A 20,639-nucleotide genomic window follows, 5' to 3' on the forward strand; every position below is an offset into this window, starting at 1 on the left:
ATTAATAAAAATTAAAGGACAATGTTTGGATTTTATATAAAAAATATATTTTTTTTATTAAAAATTAATTTTTTTATATACTTAGATTTGTTAGTATGAGAAATATCTTCAGGAGATCTCTTACTTGTGATAAGAGGACAGCATCAATGGGAGACGCTGTAATCCGACCCTGGACAATCATTTGTTTAACTACTTAGAATCCCACCTCTAGCTAGCTAGCTAGCTAGGACGACGACTTTTCTATAGCCACCCAACCGTGCTCAATCGACTCCAACTCAACTCCCCATAAATCTGCAGTATCAGAATTGCATATGCCCACAGGTGAACCGTCCCCTATATTTTCCTTTCCAATATTATTTTCTTAGCACAATCCCCCTGGCAGGGTAGTTTATTTGTGTTTCTTGTCCCACAAGTGATTACCCTACTTATCCTTGGTTGGTGTTCGCCTGTTAGGCATAACATTAAGACCTGCCATCGTGGCTGGTCCTACTCTAGTCTTTCGAATCGCATGCTGGGAGCTTTTTGTCGAGGAGAATTAATATTTAATTATGCACTGTGTTTTTCGTATAATATATGCTGTTACAGATCAACACAATACTGTTGACGCTCCACCGCAATGGCTAAGGTCATCATGTTTACTGACAGTATATTTAATTAGAAGTGAGAGTTCATGTAAAATTAAGGACAGCAGAATCAGGGAGAGAGTGTTCCTAACAAACTGGCTGGTTTGATCAGCTTTCTTCTCTTCCTTGTTCTCCCACTATGCCTTCTGAGCGCTGCAACAGCAGATGAACATGATGAGCATCGTCTACCCTTTGTTCGAGTTATCAATGCCTTGCCTAAAAACTCAAATCCAATGCAAGTTGGCTGTTCAACCAAAAACATTGACGTCGGAAAACGCTCTATTGTTAATGGTGAAGTCTTCACAATGGACGGCGGCACAGAGAAAGCTATCCTGAAGAGGCATGGTGTGATGGCAAATGGTTTAAGATTTGTACAGCAAGTCTCGAGTTTGAATTAGGATGTGCATTTCCTATAAAAACCTGGAATAACAGAATTTTACTCACTCATCTTAACTCACAAAGTACGCTTTACAGAAAATGAAGTTTCCTCGAATCCAAAACAAAAAATTTATGGGAAACATTATTTTCATTCTTCCATGCATTTCAACCTCGCAGGGATGAGAATTATGAAACTGTGTATCCGGTGAAGGAAGATGGTTCTTTATTAGCTGGGACAAAGCCAACTGGGTGAGAAAATAGAGATGGGAAACCGAGTGATTTTTATTGTCTATATTTCATACTAAATGCATTTATTTTTCATAGATTACTCATTTTATTGTCGTTGAATTAATTTGTTTGGAAAATAAGTATGTACATATAATGTCTCCATCATATTAATATTTATAATATAGTACGTAGTGTTTTGCTTCTGTGGTTTACTCGATTTCTTTTGTCAATGGTGTAGGTACTAATTAATTTGCATGTGGTTGTTTAATTGTGAATCTCTCTTGTTTATTTTTACCAGAAAAAATATCTTGTTTATTGATTATTATTAATATCCATTGATTTATCAAAACTATGGTTAATACTTTGATCAAATTTATTTCTTTTTTCTTTGAGAAATCAAATTATTTCATTTGTATGCAACAAGTCCAAACTAATCTCACTCATCTTACTTTAAAAAAAGGTGATTTTGAATTATTTTTTTAATTAAAAAGATTCAGGATCTCTTAAAAAAAAAAAAAACATGATTCTTATTTAAGCTACAGGGTCATGGCCCATGGGCATTCATCTTGAGTTCAAAAGCTTCATTCGGTATTAAAAAAAAAAAAAAAAAAAAAAAGCACTGTGCTTGGTCAATCATCCATTGTGCACGCCTTATCTTGGTATCCCCACTGAGCAGTGGTGGATTCTCAAAGACAAAAGGGAAGGCAGCAGCAGCCTCCAGGTCCTGTAGCATCTGTTCTAGATATTTTTGACTGTCATACGTTACAGGTTTGACTAAATTTTTATTGAATATAAAAAAATATTTAAGTATTGTTAATATATTTTTTTAGCAAAAATAAATAAATTATATGGAGGTTAATTTTATAGGTTTAAAAATAAATAAATATATTTAATGTGACACAGTTAATTTTATAGGTTTAAAAATAACCCAGATAACCAATAAAAATATAGTTTCATAAAAAAATCAAGACGATATCATTTTTTTTAATATTGAGATAAATAATATATTAGATCTACTTGGAATTACTCAAATCGACTTAGATACACTCGAATCAACTAAAGTTAACCTGTCAAATCTTTAACTTAGATCATGAGACCTGATAACCCTGTAGAAATAAAGAAAAAACAACATTAAACTCAATACCTAATCAATCTAATATTAAATGATGAAATTTTAAAAAAAATTATAAAAAAAGAGTTAAGTCAACCTAAGTTAACCTGTAACAACTTAGTCATGAGAACTAGATAACCGTACGGAAATAAAATTAAAATATATTATGAAGCTTGATTCTCAATCAACACAATATTAAATGATATTTAAAAAAAATCAATTAAATAAAGAACGCGAAAAAACCATCCTAGTCAACTCGAGTTAACAGACTAAACCCGTGATCCAAGTCATGAGACTGGAATAAACTCATAGAAAGAAAACCAAAATAAATTATGAAGTCTAATTCTTAATATTAAAGAATAAAATTGAAATAAAATCAATTAAAAAGGACCAAAAAATCCCAAACCATCTTGATTAACCCACAAAACTTGCAATATAGGTTATGAGACCATGATAACCCTATAAAAAGCAAATAAAAAAATTTTAAAGTGAAATTCTTAATCAATCCAATGTTGATGGATGAAGTTTAAAAAAAACTTAAAAAAAAATAATAATAATAAATCTAGTCAATTCGTGTTAACTTGCAAAACCTAAGTTAAGACTTGGATAATTACATAAAAAAATAAATTAAAACAAATTATAAAGTTTAATACTCATTAAACTTAATGTTGAAGGATGAATTTGTAAAAAAAAAAAAATTAAGGATCAAATTGTAAAAGACCAAAGTATTCCATTATTCATTGCTTTAGTGGAATGACAAAGCCTTTTGTAAACCTTGAGGATCAAACTGTAAATGGTTAAAATATTTTGTTGTTCATTGCAAAGTGAAACGCCAAGGTCTTTTAGTATATGTTAATAATAATTATTAAATAGGTGTAGTTTAAATTTAGTCCTTCCATTTTAAATGAAATTATAACTTAATAACTTTATTTTTTATAATCAAAATTGTAGTTCTTTGACTTCTTTTATTATATGATTCTTTTAGTTTACTAATAAATATCCAAAATGCCTCCTATTATGTCCCTTTTGTCTCATCACCACCATAGGTTCAAAGTGTTGCCTTCTCTAATGGTACCGGATAATAGTATTAAATACAAAAAATATTTTAAATCAAGATATTTTTTTTCCAACAAGAAAATTTGTATACATAGGTTTTTTCAACGCGTTTTTGTAGTTAGAAGAATTCTAATGAAAATCAAAAAATTTATTCAGTGTAATCAAATAAATTAAGAATTGTATGTATTAATAAATGAAAGAAAAAAATCATAAATGATAGCCAAAAATAAAATAGAAAAAATCAAGAGACAATTATAGATAAGTATATTTAATCTTGCAAGACAAAACATTTATCTGATTGTATTTGCTAAATTTATTAATTAAAATATTTTTTTTATTCATTCAAATAATAATAGAAATATACGCACACATTTAATTGATCAAATAAAATAAAAAATAGAAAAAATATTAGAAATATCATTTGAAAATAAATATTTTTTTTATTTTCAAAAATAAAATTCATCTATTCAAAAGATTAAAAGAAGATTATAGATGAATCGAAAAAACCATTTAAAAAATTAAATGCATATAAAATAACCAAAAAATTTGTCATTTTAAAGAGGCTTTATAAACAAAATAAAAGTGAGAATGAATATTAATCTAAATATAAAGAAAAAAATAATTTTAAAATATATATATATATATATATATATATATATATATATATATATATATAAAGGCACTAGTTTAAAAAATACATATAACAAAAAAAGGGACATGTTAGACATTGATGGGCCTAGCAAGTCAGACCAGCTTGCCTGATCCATTTTTTTAGGGATAGCACATCTAGGCCCTTTGTTTTGTTTTGTTTTATTTAGGGTAGACAACATGTTGTTCTCCTTGATTCTTTTTGAAAAATAAAAGAATCAAACGACATGTTATCTGTTTTTTCTAAAAATCTAACAACAGCAGTGTTTTAGTTTTTTTTTCTTTCTACTCTGAAATCCAGTAACCACTTTCTTTTCTTTTTCAAACTAGGATTAGAAAATAACAAAAATAAATTTTTATACCACAATTTAATCAAGAAAATATTAAGATGTCGGATATTTATTGTTTTAAAAGTATAAGGACTAAATGAAACTTTTTGTGTAAACTTTTTATAGTAAAATATAAGAGGATGAACAGTTAATTTATGCTACAGGAAACGCCCACGTGTTTTAGTTTTTTTCTAAAATTTTTCTATACTGTTATACAATATTAAAGTCCCTTTACTTTTCAAGTAATTCAATTTACTCCCTTTGTCTTAAAATTTGTTTGCAATCGGACAGATTTCCTTTTCGTATTCGAAACTAAGAGCCTCTCTCCCTGTGTATATATTATTTTCAAGCAACAAAAATACACGTTCTCCGAAAAAGTTCAATTTTTTTTTCCCATATATAAAATATAAAAGTAATATCTATACAATTTAATCATCGTATTACACTATAATTTTAAAATCCAGTTCAAGTAGATTAATTTTGAATTTGGCTAACCTAGAATTAAAACCAAACCAGGTTGAAATAAAATAAATAAAAAAAATCCGGTGTAACCTTAACCCGACGAGTTGACTCAGTAACCTGACAAATCTAGTTAACAATATAGTTTCAACTTGTTAATTTTTATTTTTTTACTAAATAATATCATTTTAATTTTTTTAAAAATAACTTGATTAAAATTTAGAATCCATAGCAGGCTGGCTATTGAACTGTATCTAAAAACTATGTATGAGCATCAAGATTCAATCAAGATTTTGAAATTTTGACCTGTGATTTGTTTTTTTTTCTGAATTTTGACATGATCAAATTATCGTTCAAACTGAAACGGATGAAATTAAACACTGCCAATGCGCCTCGAAGTCATGATGCCTTTGAAGTAGTACGGGCCACTTGTCAAAACAGCAGTGATCCTCAACAAATAAATTAAAACTGGGATAGAGTTACTGAGTAAATGCAGCCGAGAAACAAAATTGGGATAAAATTAAACGAGTAAAATGCAGTCGAGAATCCAGTATGATGGTGACGTAGACAGTATTAAATATAGAACTCAGGACAGCCTAAGAAATTTCAATTGAGTTGACCAAATAATTAATGAAAACGTTAGCAGCAACTGAACCTGATGAGCCGTTACTCGTCTCGGCCTTGTGCTTGTTATAAATGGGGGAAATCATAGGGCAAGAAAAAACACATCACCCTCAATTACTGCTTTTGCAAGATGAACACTATGCACCATCTTCTGCTTGTTCTTGCAGCCTTTTATCTCATATCCAGTCAATCATCATTTGCAGCTGGCGATGATTTTCTCTGGGTTTGGCACCATGTTTACATCACTAACGACTTGCCTGGTGACCCCTCGAAGACATTGATGGTTCACTGCAAGGACAAAACCAAAGACCTCGGAATCAAGTATCTGTCTCAGAAACAGGTGTTTCACTTTAAAGCAGATATTGACTTCTTCAGAAGAAAGTTGTTTTTCTGCAATATGCAATGGAATGGAAAGCAAACTTATATCGATGCATTTTATGCAAAGAGAGACGAGAATAGATGCAGAAAACATTGCATGTGGTCGGTCAGGGAGGACGGGTTCTATTTTAGCAGAGGAGACTCCCACTGGAATCGGGAGTACCAGTGGTAATGGAAGTTCTCCAGTTGGATAAAGTTTCTAACAAAAAGTATCAATAATAAGGAAGATATTGCAGTAATATTTGCTTGCTTGACTGCTATTTTTATGTTTTTTTTTTTTTTTTTTTTTTTTTTTGCCGTCTCTTCCTGCAAATCTACAGATAAATTGAGATATTTTCTCTGTGAAAGGGTAACAGAGATTTGAGGGGCTATGGTCCCTTCATTTTTTTTCATAGAAAGCATTATAGTTATGCTATACAGCTCCTGCAAGGATTCGTCGAGAGCAAAAAATAAATGCGCCAACTTAATTTTAAGAAATATCTCTAAAAACCAAACTTAAAATCCATGTAGAAGCCATGTTTATTTATCATCCACATGAGTGAAAACTCTACCCTATTCATCACGGTTCCCGCACCTAATTAAGCTAACAAAGGAAAACGAAGAATATTCTTTTAACAATTCAATAATAAAAATTATCATTTTACATTCTTCAAAAAATAAGTCATGCCATGTGGATTGCTTTGTTTCCCCAATTCATTTACACTACCAGGAAAAAAAAATTAGGGTTGTATTTTGTTAGTATCTCATAATAGAGAGAGGATAGAAATATTGTTTTAGATTGGGAAATCGAGGATACAAAAATAAATCTGATCAAAGTTTTGAAATAAATTCATATCCTTTTAAAATACAAATAAAAGATAAACATATCTTTTCTGTACCCATTATCTTCATTTCTTCCATGCCAATACAATTTTAAACGCTATCTAAAATCATGTTTAGTTAATATTTTATAACAAAAAAGACATAAATATGTAGTTGGAGAGTCGAAAATGAAAAACATAAAATAAATCTACTTTTAGAATAACTTTAGGCTAAATTTCTATCCTTTTGAAATAAAAAGGATAGTGCAACATGTTATCCTTGACACTTATGTTACATGTTTTTTTTAATTTGTGTTTTATATTTTATTTTAATTGCTTGTGTTGACATGATGTTTTGAATTAATTATTTTTATTGGTATTAAAAGTTTCAAATATCATCTTGTTGTTGATGCAATTCATAAAGTTAAGAGTAGTATAGTAATTTATAAGTAATTACTCGATAACTTCTCACATATTTTGAAAATAAAATAAATAAACTTAAAATCTAATATCATAATTTTAATTCTGTGTCCACAAATTTTGATCTCAAATTTAAGGGAAAAAAAAATACCCTTTCTTCTTTGTCTCAACAAAACAAACTAGTAATCTTAAAATCTCTCTTTTTTTTAATTTAAAACCAAAATTTCTGAATGGAAAATTAAAGTTATGGTATTAAACTTTATTTTTTAAATTTAAAATTAATTATATGAGAAAAAAATTTAATCAGTGAGGTTAAAAATGATTGAAGTTGAAAGTATTTAAATCATTTCATTAGTTTATATAACAAATGTAGGGAAAAATATTGAAAAAAGTTATAAAAAACCCGATTTCAAATATATATATATATATATATATATATATATATATAAGAGGGAGATCATGAGTATAAAAACTAATTCTCAAATTATTTTAACTTCAGAAATTGTTTTACTAGTTTAGCTTTAAAATATGCACTCAATTTAGTTTTTTAGACTAAGTTCACGTCTTTAATCTGCCTATAAGCACGATGTTTATATCATTTATCAGAGGATTCTTGAGAATTTAACTTCGAAACCCATAGTCCAAGTAAATTTCTAACTTTTTTTTCCCTTGACATCTCCACTACTTGATGTTTCATTTAGACGAGTTTTCTGTTGTTTTTTTTTTTTTCAAACAGGAAATTCGACTCATCGACTCCAACTCACGTTTAGCATTACAGCACGATTACGAGGACTGCTCTACATTTTTTCACCTCTTCCAATTTTAGTTCATGAGGGAGAAACCCCTTTCGAAAGGGACATCACGATCTCACCATAGCAACCAACACCATCAGCAAGTTATGTAAACAAATTATAATAAAACGAGATAAGAGAAGAACAGTACGTAAGACTTTTCAGCAAAATGGCTAACTAGACAGACGAAATAACAGGAACTGGTGCCCGATGAGTAATTTATTACATCAGAATCTGTAAAATACATGTATGGCGGGCAGCTTATATCTGTACAGGATTGTTGTAACTGAACTAATTGCAAGACGAAATACAGAATTTGAGAGTAACATTAAGCCATTTAATTATTTTTTCTTATCTTGCAAATGATTCGAGGAAGAATAAGCACCAAGAAAGAAATCATCTGTTAATAAAATCTGGAAAACGGTCACCTATTTTCGTGGAGCATCATCTTTCAACGGGAAAACATAAGTCGAAGACAGAGTAAGGTTACCTTCTCTCTCATTAGACTCGATAAGCATCAGCACAACTTCCCGCATTGATGGCCGGTCAGAAGGCGACATGCTTGTGCAGAGTAGAGCAATTCTCAAGACATAGATCATGTGAGCAACAGTGCTTCGGTCTTCAAGGTCCAATCGCTCATCAAGTATCCCAGGTGTCAATGAATGCTCCCGAACATATTGTCTTGCCCACGTGACAAGATCACCTCCTTGATCTAGTGGCTGTACTGGAGTTTTTCCGGTTAGCAACTCCAATAGAACAACTCCATAACTATAGATGTCACATTTTTCCGTAACCTTCATGGTGTATGCATATTCTGCAATGAGACGGAAACCACAAATAAGTTGCAAGCACATAAATTTGGCAGTAACCAATCCTATTAATCGCAAAGTTAATTTTTAACATAAGAGGAGAAGTGTTATGGATATGGATATGTTCTTAGATATCATAATTTTTTTAATTAAGAAATGGAAGGATGGTGTTTACACTTAGTAAAGTAAGTTTAAAAAAATATATATGAACTAAGAAATCAAAAACCAGTTATTAACACTAATTAAATAAGGGAGCTAGTCTCCCTAGAAAAAACAAAAGATAGATGGCTATCTTTTTAATTTTATACATTTTTATTTATTTTATCTTAAAGGTTAATTCAAGTTGCCAATAACAAATGATTGTTGTTTTTATAAATGTGTTATGCAAAGACAACTTATTTATATAAAATTATACGAGGAAGAATTTAAAGATAAATTATAATAATTTTTTCTTAATTATTAAGTAATTAAAAATTAATTATTATTTAAAAACAAATAAACTAAACAATTTTAAAAACTAAAGAGAGGCTATTAATTAAAATTTGAATAAATAAAAATAATGAGAAAATAGAAAGAAGAAAGAAAAGAGTCAGACATTGCTACGCTTGGCCAGTTTGAAAGGACAAGATTGCAAAGAAATAAAGTTGAATGCCCAAAATGGAAAAAAAAAAAAAAAAAAAAAAAACACTATTTATATGTACAATGCACTATTACTTTATCCCTAACCTAAATATCCAATGAATTCCACTATGTTGCTCACTGACTATTTTAAGCAGATGGCATGCAGATATAATTAAAATCATATTACAGTAGAAATTAAAGCTTTCTTCACACTTTTATCTAACCACACTATCTCCCATGTTCAAAGTGCCCGAGTGAATTCAGCAGCAGAGAAATATAAAGAAAATAAATTATTATACGACCTTGATAAGGAATAAAATAATCATAAACAGAAGCACGATAATTTTATTGAATCTAACGAGGAAGGCTCACCTGGTGCAATATAACCATATGATCCTGCAACAGCTGACATTGATTTGGACTGTGGCATGTCAATAACCTTCGCCAAACCAAAATCACCAACATGGGCTTCAAAGTTATCATCAAGAAGAATATTATTCGACTTTATATCACGGTGAATAATTCTTGGTTTGCAGTCATGATGTAAATAAGCAAGCCCTTCAGCAGCTCCAAGAGCGACCAAGAACCGAGTGGGCCATTCCAAGCCACAAGAAGGCTCGTGAAGCAGTTCTCCCAAGCTACCCCTAGCCATGTACTCGTAAAGAAGCAGATTCGAACCTTCATGATAGCAAAACCCATGAAGTTTCACTATGTTTCGGTGCCTAATCTTTCCAAGAGTCAGAATCTCAGCCCGAAAACTATTCTCAATATCACTCCCCTCCCTGTTAGATGCAAGCTTTTTCACAGCAATGATCTTCCCAGAACGCATAACTGCCTTGTAGACTGTTCCACATGCTCCCCTTCCAAGAACATAGCTGTCATGAAAATTGTTGGTGGCCTCAACTAGATCTTGGAAAGTTAATCCGTCTTTTAGAGGAAAGTAGATATCTGATTCTGTAGATGGATTCTCCTGATCATGTATGGAAGGAGCTGTCTCGGTGGGACGTCTCATGAAATACAGTATCACTATAATCAGAACGAGAGAAACCCCACCGACAATGGCTGCAACAATTGTGATGATCCTACCTCGAGAAGCATCCAAATTTTTTTGTACAACAGAACCAGAAGATGGATCTCCACTGCAGTAGCCAAGAGGCCCACCACAAAGCCCTTTGTTTCCAAGAAAGCTGCTGGTGGCCATGTTCTGAAATAGTGGTATGGAAGGCAAAGGTCCAGTGAGTTCATTGTATGAGAAGTTGCATCCCAGTAAACTTGACAGATTTTCAAATGTTATGGGAATCTCACCATTCAAATGGTTGTTATTGAGCAGGAGAAATTCCAGTAAATTAAGATTACCAAGCTCTGGTGGTATGCTGCCAGTAAGATTGTTATAACTGAGATTCATTGCAATCTGCAAGCTTGAAAGCGAGCCCAAAGCTGGAGGAATTTGACCAGAAAATGAGTTGCCGCCCATCTGCAATTCAGTCAAATGGGAGAGATTTCCTAATGCCGGAGGTATATTTCCGGAGAATTTATTTTCTGAAAGCCTGAGAAGCTCCAGTTGAAGAAGAGTTCCAAGCCCGTCTGGTAAAGCATCAGAAAAGCTGTTGTGGCTAAGATCAAGTCGTTGGAGCATCTTGCAGTTGACAACTTCGGGTGGAATCCTGCCCGTGAGCAAATTTGATGATGCATTAAAAGTCACAAGGTGAAACAAATTACCTATTTCCTTCGGCAACTCCGAAGTAAAGTAATTGTTTGCAATATGAAGTCTTTGCAAACTTCGGCAGTTTCCAATCTCTGGTGGAACCGGACCAGTAAAACTGTTCTGGTCCAGTTCAATAGCAGAAAGGTTCACCAATTTGCACAACTCTGAAGGAAAGCCACCTGTAAAATTATTTCCAACAAGACGAAGTTGTACCAATGTTTGGCAGTTCAGGACCCCAGTCGGGATATTTCCATATAACCTGTTAGAGTCAAGATTCAGCAAAATCAGGTTTGAAAGTTGACATATATGAGGAGGTATTCTTCCAGTGAGATCATTATCTGAAAAATCAACCACCCAGAGTCGGCTATGAAGTCCAAACCCCTGAGGAATGCCACCACTCAAGTGGTTGTCAAAAAGCTGTAACTGGAGCATTTCAGTCAAATATTGAAACCCGGAAGGAATAGGACCAGTGAGGTAATTGATTGAGAGGTCAAGCTTAGTCAAGTTCCTCAAGCTACTAAGCTCTTTTGGTATGACACTTGTAAGCTGGTTCTGGAAGAGGTACAAAAGTCGAAGACCCTTTATCTTGCTGAACTCAGTTGGGATCTCACCAGTCAAAAAATTCTCTGAGAAATCAATTTCTGCTGCCATGGAAAGGTTCCCAATTTCCCTTGGAATAGTTCCATTCAACCCATTCCGATAGAGGTACAGCTTCTTCAGAAACCTCAGGTTCCCAATTTCCTTTGGTATTGGTCCAGTAAGAGCATTTGAATATAGAGCAAGTGTCTCAAGGTTTGTACAGTTCCCTAGCTCCTTTGGTATAAACCCTGAGATCTGGTTCTCCCATAAAATCACTTCAGTCAAGTTTCCAAGCATCCCAAATTCCTTCGGCAGCTCCCCTCCTATTTTATTTTGGGCAAGACCAAGCAATTTCAAGCTCTGACATCCACTTATTTCAGAAGGAAAACTACCAGAAATTTCATTCTGCCCTGCACGGATGGTTTTCAGGTTCTTGAGATTACCTATAGAATGCGGCAACGGACCGGTCAGCTTGTTGGTATAAGCCACAAGCTCAACCAATGAAGATAATCTCCCAAGCTCCTCTGGAAGTGAACCGGATATCCTGTTGTTGCATATATTCAAACGTTCAAGAAAAGACAATTCACCCAGTTCAGCAGGAATTTCCCCACTCAACTGATTGTTATTCAAATAAAGTAATTGCAACAGTGAACAATTTCCAATAGCTTTAGGTATATCTCCGGTGATCATATTGTCAGAAAGATCAAAATATTGCAGGTTGACCAAACCACCAATACCGGGGCTCAGAGTCCCAGAAAGATTCATTGAGCTCATATTAAGGGACCAGACTACAGGCTCATAACCTGAAGTGCAATTCACACCAGTCCAGCTGCATGGTGTCTGGTCAGTGGACTTCCAATTCTGCAGATGATTGAACTCGTCATGGAGGCTATTCTTTAACTCTAGGAGGCGTTGCCCCTCAGAATTCAACGCCTCTGTAGTACATATCAATAGGATGGAAACGAGCAAAATTCCAGCAAGCCTCAATTCAAATACTCTCTTTGATTGGAAATGTGCTGACATTTTGATATCCCTCCGCTTTATTGAAATTTCAGCATAATATCATAATTTTAACACCTGCATATCCAGCGCTACGTTAGAAACTTTGATCACAATTGTCAAATGAACCATATCTATGACAAAAATCAACCAAATAGTGCAACATTTTACAGCTGTAAGAAGAATTGGAACTCCAAAATGATTCTAGTACTTCTTTTATAATAAGAAACTGTTTTAACAAGCCTTTCTCCCTATATAAGGAATTCAGCTGTAAATATGATTGAGAGACAGAAATTATTACAAGAAACACCAGTCATTTCAGTATTCAAGTAATTCAAGAGCTATGATACAGTGACACACCACATATGAAATTGCTTTGTTGAACATCTTAATATCGAATTTTAGTTTACAGAACTTTTTAGAACCTGGAAATTTAATCAACTAAACAGTTAAAAGAAATCCTTGCCCGGGACAAACACAGAAGCAACAGTATTCATTTAGAAGAAATAAAGAACTAGGACAACAAATCTAAATTTACAAACCCAAGATATTAAAGAGGCCATTTCCGCTGGAATTCACATATCAGACAACCAACGAAACCACTTTATGCAAACAAATCAATAGAGAGAATAAGCCAACGGTTGAAAAAAGAGTAACATACCTGTTAAAGCCAGATAACTAATCATTCGTCAAAGACGAGATTGTAAGGCAACAACTGCACCGCTTCACTGCAACTCCTTGAGACCGTAAAGCTAAAAGAAACATGGAATTCATGAACCAACAGACAAAACCAAAGGCAACCCAGTTCACCTTTTAGCATAAAATGGTATGGTGGGATCTTTGGATCTATAGGCCTAAGATTTTGTAACCAAAAAAGTTACCTTTCTTCCTTCTCTCACTGTCTTTCTTATTTCCTTTCCAAAACAAAAAAAAAAAAAAAAAGCGAAAGGAAAAGGGAGAGATCTTTTATGGTTTTCTATTCAGATATTGAAGCAAGAACAGTGAAAATGTTAAGTCTTTTCATGAATTAAAAAGGGTCGGGCCCGAGCTACTACTTGAAGCTCTAATGGCCGACAAGGCATGCCCTCATTTAATCTCTCTCAAACCTCAGGATATGAATGCAAAGTTTGCACCTCTCTCTCTCTCTCTCTCTCTCAATAAATATATGCGTGACTGTGTGTATATGTGTGCTGTGTTCTGTGTGCTGTGTGCTGTTGTTAACTTTTCTCTCTAAGGAAGGGAGTGGAGGGTGGTGGTGGTGGAGGTGCGCTTGGCTGTCTAGTTTCTTTCGCTTTTTTAGTGCCTTCAACTGTTGCTATACATTTTATTTGGCAACAAAAAGCTTTCTTGTCCAAATCCAAAGAATTTTGGACTTTTCTTGACTGTGATAGATTGTGTTGGGGCAGATTGGTTCTGGGATCTCCAAATCCCAATAGCAAAAACACAGAAAATAAAATCAGTATTAGTGCTCGTAATTTTTTCTTTTCTTTTCTTCCCATGTTAGCCATATGGATTACCTGCGCCAACTTTTCTATTCAGAATTTACCATGCATTTTTGGACTCATGTAATTTAGCAAAAACAAATAGAATTATGCAATCTTGTCTGGGAATTAAACTGGAAATGATGATAAAGGAAACAAATTCACTCACTGTCACTGAGCTAAAGCCATGGATTTTTGGCCTCCATTGTCAACTAAATTAATGGAAGTAAACTAACAAATTAATTGTGATTAAGAAAAATGTGCCAGTGGTTAAGAAAAAGGAGATCGCGACATTTTTGTATCTGTTTCCCGAATTGATCTGGTTTATAGCTAGCTCGGTAGAGAAGCTAATCCATCTGACAATTTATCTCCTCTATGCTACTGGTGTTTTTTCTTTCTTTCTTTTTTTCTCTCTAGAAACTCACTTTTTTAAAGAGAAGATTATGCTTTTGTTTCTAAAAATTCACCAACTCATGAAGAAAAAAATATGCCATCACACCACTTAGGTAGATAGGAATTAGAATCAGCTATTTGTTGTTTTTTTATATATTTTTTTTATGGAAGTTAATTAGGACATGCATGTTAGGGCCTCCCTGGAACTGGTTTGGTGTGGTAAGAAAAATATCCTTTGACCAAGACTTCATAAATGACAGCAGCCGAGGTGACGAAGGTAATTTTGCAGTCTCGAGCACTAGGACATTTGAATGCCACGTCAAGCACTTTGCGTGGAAATGAAAAAGAGCTTTTAATCCTGCCAGAAAGACTGTAGCTGTTGTTCGCTAAATACTCCAGTGTGAAAACTAAGATTATGCTAGGACGTTGATTGGATTAAGGAAGAGCACGTCATGATGATGGGACTTGTAGGGCCCTCCAGGGTTATATAAATGGCCCACCAAACTCTCTAGGCAAGGACCCACAAGATGGGTGAGACAGCTCCCCTGGGTTTCCAACCATTATGACCTACGTCCATATCAGACGGCCCGTATTCGTGGGTTAGTAGTCTGACAACTAATCATGCAATCTAGAAAGGTTGAGTGAGTGGGTCCTGAAATTAACTTTAAAAAGTTGAATTGCAGCACATGTAAGGGATTTGCTTGTTGACTCATTGGATTCTTCATTTTGGGGTTGGCTCATCTCCACAAGCCGAGAATTAAAAATAAAAAATAAAAAAACTCTATTTATTAATTCCAAGTGGTATCTTAACTTATTAAATATATTTTTTAATAGTCACCCGTTCATATATTTTTAAAATTATTAAAGTTATATAATTATTAATTCCAAGATCTATGAAATTAATTGAGATATGTTCAAATTGATTCAAACACTTATATTAATAAAATAAAATAAATCTTTAATAACGAGTTCAGGTCCTTTTATAAAAAAAAAAAAAACTCTATTTATTAATTTTCAATAACAACTTAACCGGTCATAGATTAAGTTAGTTTTTTAATAATTACGAGTTAAGGTTTTTTTATAATTATTAAAAGTTTATATAATTGTTAACTTCAAGATCCGTAAAATTAATTGAAATACGCTCAATGTTATCTGGATACTTATATTGATAAAATAAACATATCTGTTGCACTAGATTTACAACCTCTTCTGTCTTTGGAGGATAAGGAATATTTTTTATTTAAAAATATTTTAATATATTTTTAAAAAATACTTTATACGTAATAATATAAAGACACTAAATATTTTATTTGTATGACATGGCCTAAACAGAATTATTGCGACCTTGTGATATTATAAAAGCAAGTTTATAGACTATGAGACTGAAATGATGTTTCCGAATCTTATTGTATGAAAATAAAATGAAAACGATGTCATTTGGTAGCCGACCTTGACTTTGATGGATGCTTAGTCAGTATTGTTTATCTTGTCTTTTTTTATAAATAAACCTTTTTTTATGTTTCATGAATAGGTACCATGTTCTTATATAATTAAGAATTTTAATTTCTTTTTTTTTTTTTTTAACCCGGGGTGTCCGGGCCAGCTTACGCACACCACGACTATTCCCCGGGCCCACTGAACATCCTGCAAGCCCAGTAGACAGGTAAGGCACCGCGAGGGTGACAGGCTGGTACTCTTGAGGATCGAACTCGGGACAGTCGCAAAGCAAGCCTTACAGTTGACCACTGAGCTAGAAAAAAAAAAAAAAGAATTTTAATTTCTTTCAACAAGATATCCTCGGTTTGAATGTGACCACGAAGAAAATTTCTTTCCTCGACCATTTTTAAAATATATTTTTATATTGATTTGATGTATTTAAAGTAATAATTCTTTAAATATTAGTCTTGCTTTTTCAATTTTAGAAATTAAAAGAGGTAGGTAAACTTCAAAATTATTATTTAAAAATTAAAAATTTTGTAATATGTCAATCATATGATATTTTCGAACTATGTGGTCTAGTTACAAGGATCTAGATATAATTAACGCGAAACAAATCTATCATCTCATATATTTTATAGATTTTTTCTTAAGCCGTTTTGCATGCATTAAGTTGAGTTTTTATTTTTCAATCAGATTTTAAGCATATTATCCGCGTGTGGGTTGATTAATCTATAAAGAAATTTTTGTCTTTACCTTTTTCTAAAATAACTCTTAAAATAAACCCGCCTCTAACTGGAAATAGGACTAGTTAAAATTAAGGATGTTTAAAAAAACTGATCAACTAATTAAACTGAAAAAAAAAATTAACAAAATAAACCGAATAAACCGATTAAAAAAAAAAAAAAAACCACCTGATCCAATTCGGTTCCAGTTTAAAAAATTTTAAACTGATTGAATCGAACCAAACTGAATCAATTTAAAAAAAACTATAAAAAGAATTATCCCTAACCCTAAATCACTTTCAATGGTTCTTTTCCAACCGCCACCCGTCTCTCCCTTTCTAGCCTTCCCTTCCTCTTTTCCCCTTTAGAACCTTCCCCCTCCTCCCTTCCCACCCCCTTTCCATTCCCTGCCCCCATATGGAAGACTTTGTTTACTGGTCGCTTTTCTTGAATTTCTTGAATTTTTAAGTGATTGTTGTGATTAATAGCTTAGATTGATATTTGACATCAGATTTTTTTTTTTTTAATTTAGCTTAGTGATGAAGATTAGCTTATCCAAACACCACAATCCGATTTTCTGGTTTTTTATTCTAAAAAACCAACCCGACCTGAATAAAATCAGTTCTTGGTTTGGTCTGGTGTAATATTAATAAAAAATACTATTTTTTGGTTCGGTTGAATTTTTAGATTAAAACCAGACCGTGAACACCCCTAAACATTGCATTTTTGTTCGACCTAATTATCTAAACGACATTGTCAAGGACGTCTAGTGTTCTTATGAATGTTTTACTAACAAAACAATTAAATCACATGGGATTAATTTAACTATTCATGTATATAATGAACTAGATTACTATATTTTTTTTTCATACAAGTCTTTATTTTTCTCTTGAGTTTTTTTCTGTTTTTTTTTTATCATTTGTTTTTTTCTTCAATTCCATTTATTTGTGTGAAGGTTTTTATTGAGTTTTATCATTCAATATTGAATTAACAACTAATTAATTTTTATGGTTTCTTATCATGAAATAAAATAAAAATTAATTTGACCTAAAAAAATCTATAATACGAATCACGAGTTTAACATATAAATTAAAGTTAACTTGATTTTTAAAAAATAAATATGCTCGGTCGATGGTGTCACGGTAGAATAACTTTTATATAATTTAATTTAAAAGTCAAGCTAAAAAAAGAGTAAAAAAAAAGTTGAACCAAGAATCTTCAAACTTTAGTTGTTGTATTGAATTGAAAAGTTTTTGGTGGCATAAATATTATTATCTTTTACATTTAAAACCATTTTAATCAAAACCATAATACTATTATGCGATTTAGATCTTAAAAAAGAAATTCTACTATTACATCTCACGATACTGTTCTAGTTAAGTTTTTTGTATTTAGATTACAAATCATTAATGCTCTTCCATGATTTCGTATCCCTAACGTGGGCCATGGTCCTATTTAATTTAATGGGCATATATATTTTATTATACAGTCCAAGCCTCGATCCATCTCAAAAGTCGAATATTTATCACGGGATGGGGCCCGGTCTAGTTTACCCAAAAGCTTCCTTCTGGGCTTCATGTACATTAATCAATACTAAAAAAAAAATAAAAAAAGTATCGCAGCATTTTTTTATTAAGAAAAGAATTCGTACCTTACCGAGATATATATATATATATATATATATATATATATATATATATATATATATATATATATATATAAGAAAGAACTCTCATGTCTCTTGAATTCAATGATTGTGTTGCTTAAAGAGCAATCATTTCCTTCTTATCCTTTATTTTTTTCATTTTCATTTCACATGTGCTGAATTCAGTTTTATCAAAAACGACATTGGATTACTACTTGGATCTTATTAAATTTAATTTGAAATTAACTCGATATAAGATTTAAATTAAGAATAGGATAAATGAATTAATTCAAGTGATATTATTTTGAGAAATATCAATTTAAATTTGGATTAAATTATTCAGAATTAACTTGTCAAATTAATTACATCCAAGATTAATTAAAGATTAATTTTTTTTCTTATACCTAACTTAGGTTAAGAGGCAGGTCACCTAGATTATGGGTGATCTACCGTATCATACTTGATTTAATTATAACGACATTGATAGTAACAGGTAAGGCAGTCTATTTTTTGAGGATTTTTTTACATGCGAGATTAAATTTACATTTCCTTACCAATCAATTCAGTAGTTTGGCAAAAAGTCATGATGTTAGGACTGATTTTGAAGTGTTTGAAATTGTTTGTAATTGTTGTTTTTTTAAGTATATTTTTTAAAATTATTTTTTATATTAACATATTAAATTTGAAGAAAAAGATAAAATAATTTAATTTTTTAAAAATATTTTTATAATGCAAAAATAATATGAAAATACCAAAAAGCTTTAATTTGAAATAAAAAATAAAAAATTTATTTTTTTAAAAATATTTTTGAAGCATAAAAAAAAAAACCATTTTACAAGTATCTCCTTGATCATCGATTGGGGTGCGGTGCATAGAACAGTCGCTTTAACTTGACTCATGTTTTTGGTTCTGTATTTTGGGTGTCTGTAAGATCTTCCGAGCTGCTTTGACTCCACCGTCAACACGCTAAACTTCAGCTACTCCACCTGTCTTCTTCTTTTCTTTAATATTTTGCTTCCTTGTCTTCACATTCTAGTCGGCGTCAGTATCAAATAATAATGCAGGCTGCTCTCCTTCCCGTGAACCTTGATCCATGGAGAGGGACAGAGATCATGCAACCTTTCCTTTTTTAATAAATGGTTCTTATCTCTATACATGCCATAGAAAGCTTTCAGAGGGATAGAGCGTGTTTGACAGTATGGTAGCGGTTGCTTTTCAAATAGCTTTTCGTGCCGAAATACATGCAAATGATGTTTTTTCATTTTTTAAAAATCATTTTTGATATCAGCACATCAAAACGATCCAAAAAATACAACCGTAACTCAATTTTAGCAAAAAAAAAAAAAATTTTGAATTTTGTCAAAACGTCGGTTTGGCAGCAATGCCAAACGGAAATTTAGCCAGGTGGCTACTGACCAGGTTGATCAGGTCGGGTTGAGTCGAGTCGAGTTAGTTAATGGCTACAATGTACAAGAGTGCATATATTCCAATCAAATCCAATGGGACAAAAAAAATATTGTAGTTGGACCCGTTCGATTAATGTAATTTCTCAGCTTGGATGTTTTTTTTTTTTTATTAATCTTATTGTAAAAGGTAGCCACCGCCCACCCTGAATTTAAAATAATCCCTAAAATCTTACTATAAGAGAAGCTTGATTTTTATTATATCCAATTTTTGATTATTTGAGACTTAAATTAACTTATCAAACTTGTTTGAATTTAAAATTTGTTTGTTTTTATATTTTAAAAGTATTTTTTAAAATTTTTTATTTTTTTACTTCAAATTAATATTTTTTATATTTTTTAATTATTTTAATGTGCTAATATACCTGATGTTAAAATTATTTTTGTAAAATAATAATAAAAATATTATTTTGATGCATTTTCGAGCAAAATAACACTTTAAAAATTAATTGTTATCACTATTCTAAACACCCTTTTAGCATATTCATGACATTCATTTTGTCATGTACTCACCCATATTTGCTTATTTCATTCCATTAATTTACAATTTATTCGATTTGTAATTTCATGATTTGGTCCACAACATGATGTCCTCTACATGTACGTGACGTGATGCTTGTTCACATTGAGAACTGTTGTATGAACAAGAAGCAAGAGATAGCATGTATACTTAAGCTTTTACACTTTACTTATTTTATTAGAAATCATCCAAAAAACCTCCTTTAAATTATACATTTTGATTCTTGAAGAGTCATTCTAAACCTTGTTCTCCCCCGCACGCTAAGATTCAGCACTAGAAAACAATATTTTTCTTCTTTTTTAAAAAAAATTTCACATGAGAGAAATAATTTAATTTTATTTAACTTTACCAATAAAAATGTAGGTTAGTCCCACTTAACAAAAGATCTCAAGTATGAAATGAATATTGTTCAAGACG

At 31.8% G+C, this 20,639-nt stretch overlaps 1 protein-coding gene across 1 annotated transcript; it reads right to left on the reverse strand.

Moving 5' to 3' along the window:
- Positions 1–8,029: 8,029 nt before the first annotated feature.
- On the reverse strand, positions 8,030–14,009 carry LOC118061331 (uncharacterized). The gene is made up of 3 exons (XM_035074766.2): positions 13,220–14,009; positions 9,648–12,636; positions 8,030–8,659 (listed from the first exon to the last, which is right to left on the reverse strand). The coding sequence occupies exons 2-3, from the start codon at positions 12,580–12,582 to the stop codon at positions 8,274–8,276; spliced, it is 3,321 nt and encodes a 1,106-aa protein (XP_034930657.1). The 5' UTR covers positions 12,583–12,636; positions 13,220–14,009; the 3' UTR covers positions 8,030–8,273.
- Between the last annotated feature and the right edge of the window lie 6,630 nt (positions 14,010–20,639).

The sequence above is a fragment of the Populus alba genome, chromosome 1 (assembly GCF_005239225.2).
Source record: "Populus alba chromosome 1, ASM523922v2, whole genome shotgun sequence".
Classification (NCBI taxonomy): domain Eukaryota; kingdom Viridiplantae; phylum Streptophyta; class Magnoliopsida; order Malpighiales; family Salicaceae; genus Populus; species Populus alba.

Excerpts from the sequence above, each read along its gene's own strand:
- LOC118061331 (XM_035074766.2), bottom strand. The coding sequence starts at position 12,582 with ATGTCAGCACATTTCCAATCAAAGAGAGTATTTGAATTGAGGCTTGCT. Across the intron at positions 8,660-9,647 it reads ATATGGTTATATTGCACCAG|AATATGCATACACCATGAAG; the intron begins GTGAGCCTTCCT and ends GTCTCATTGCAG.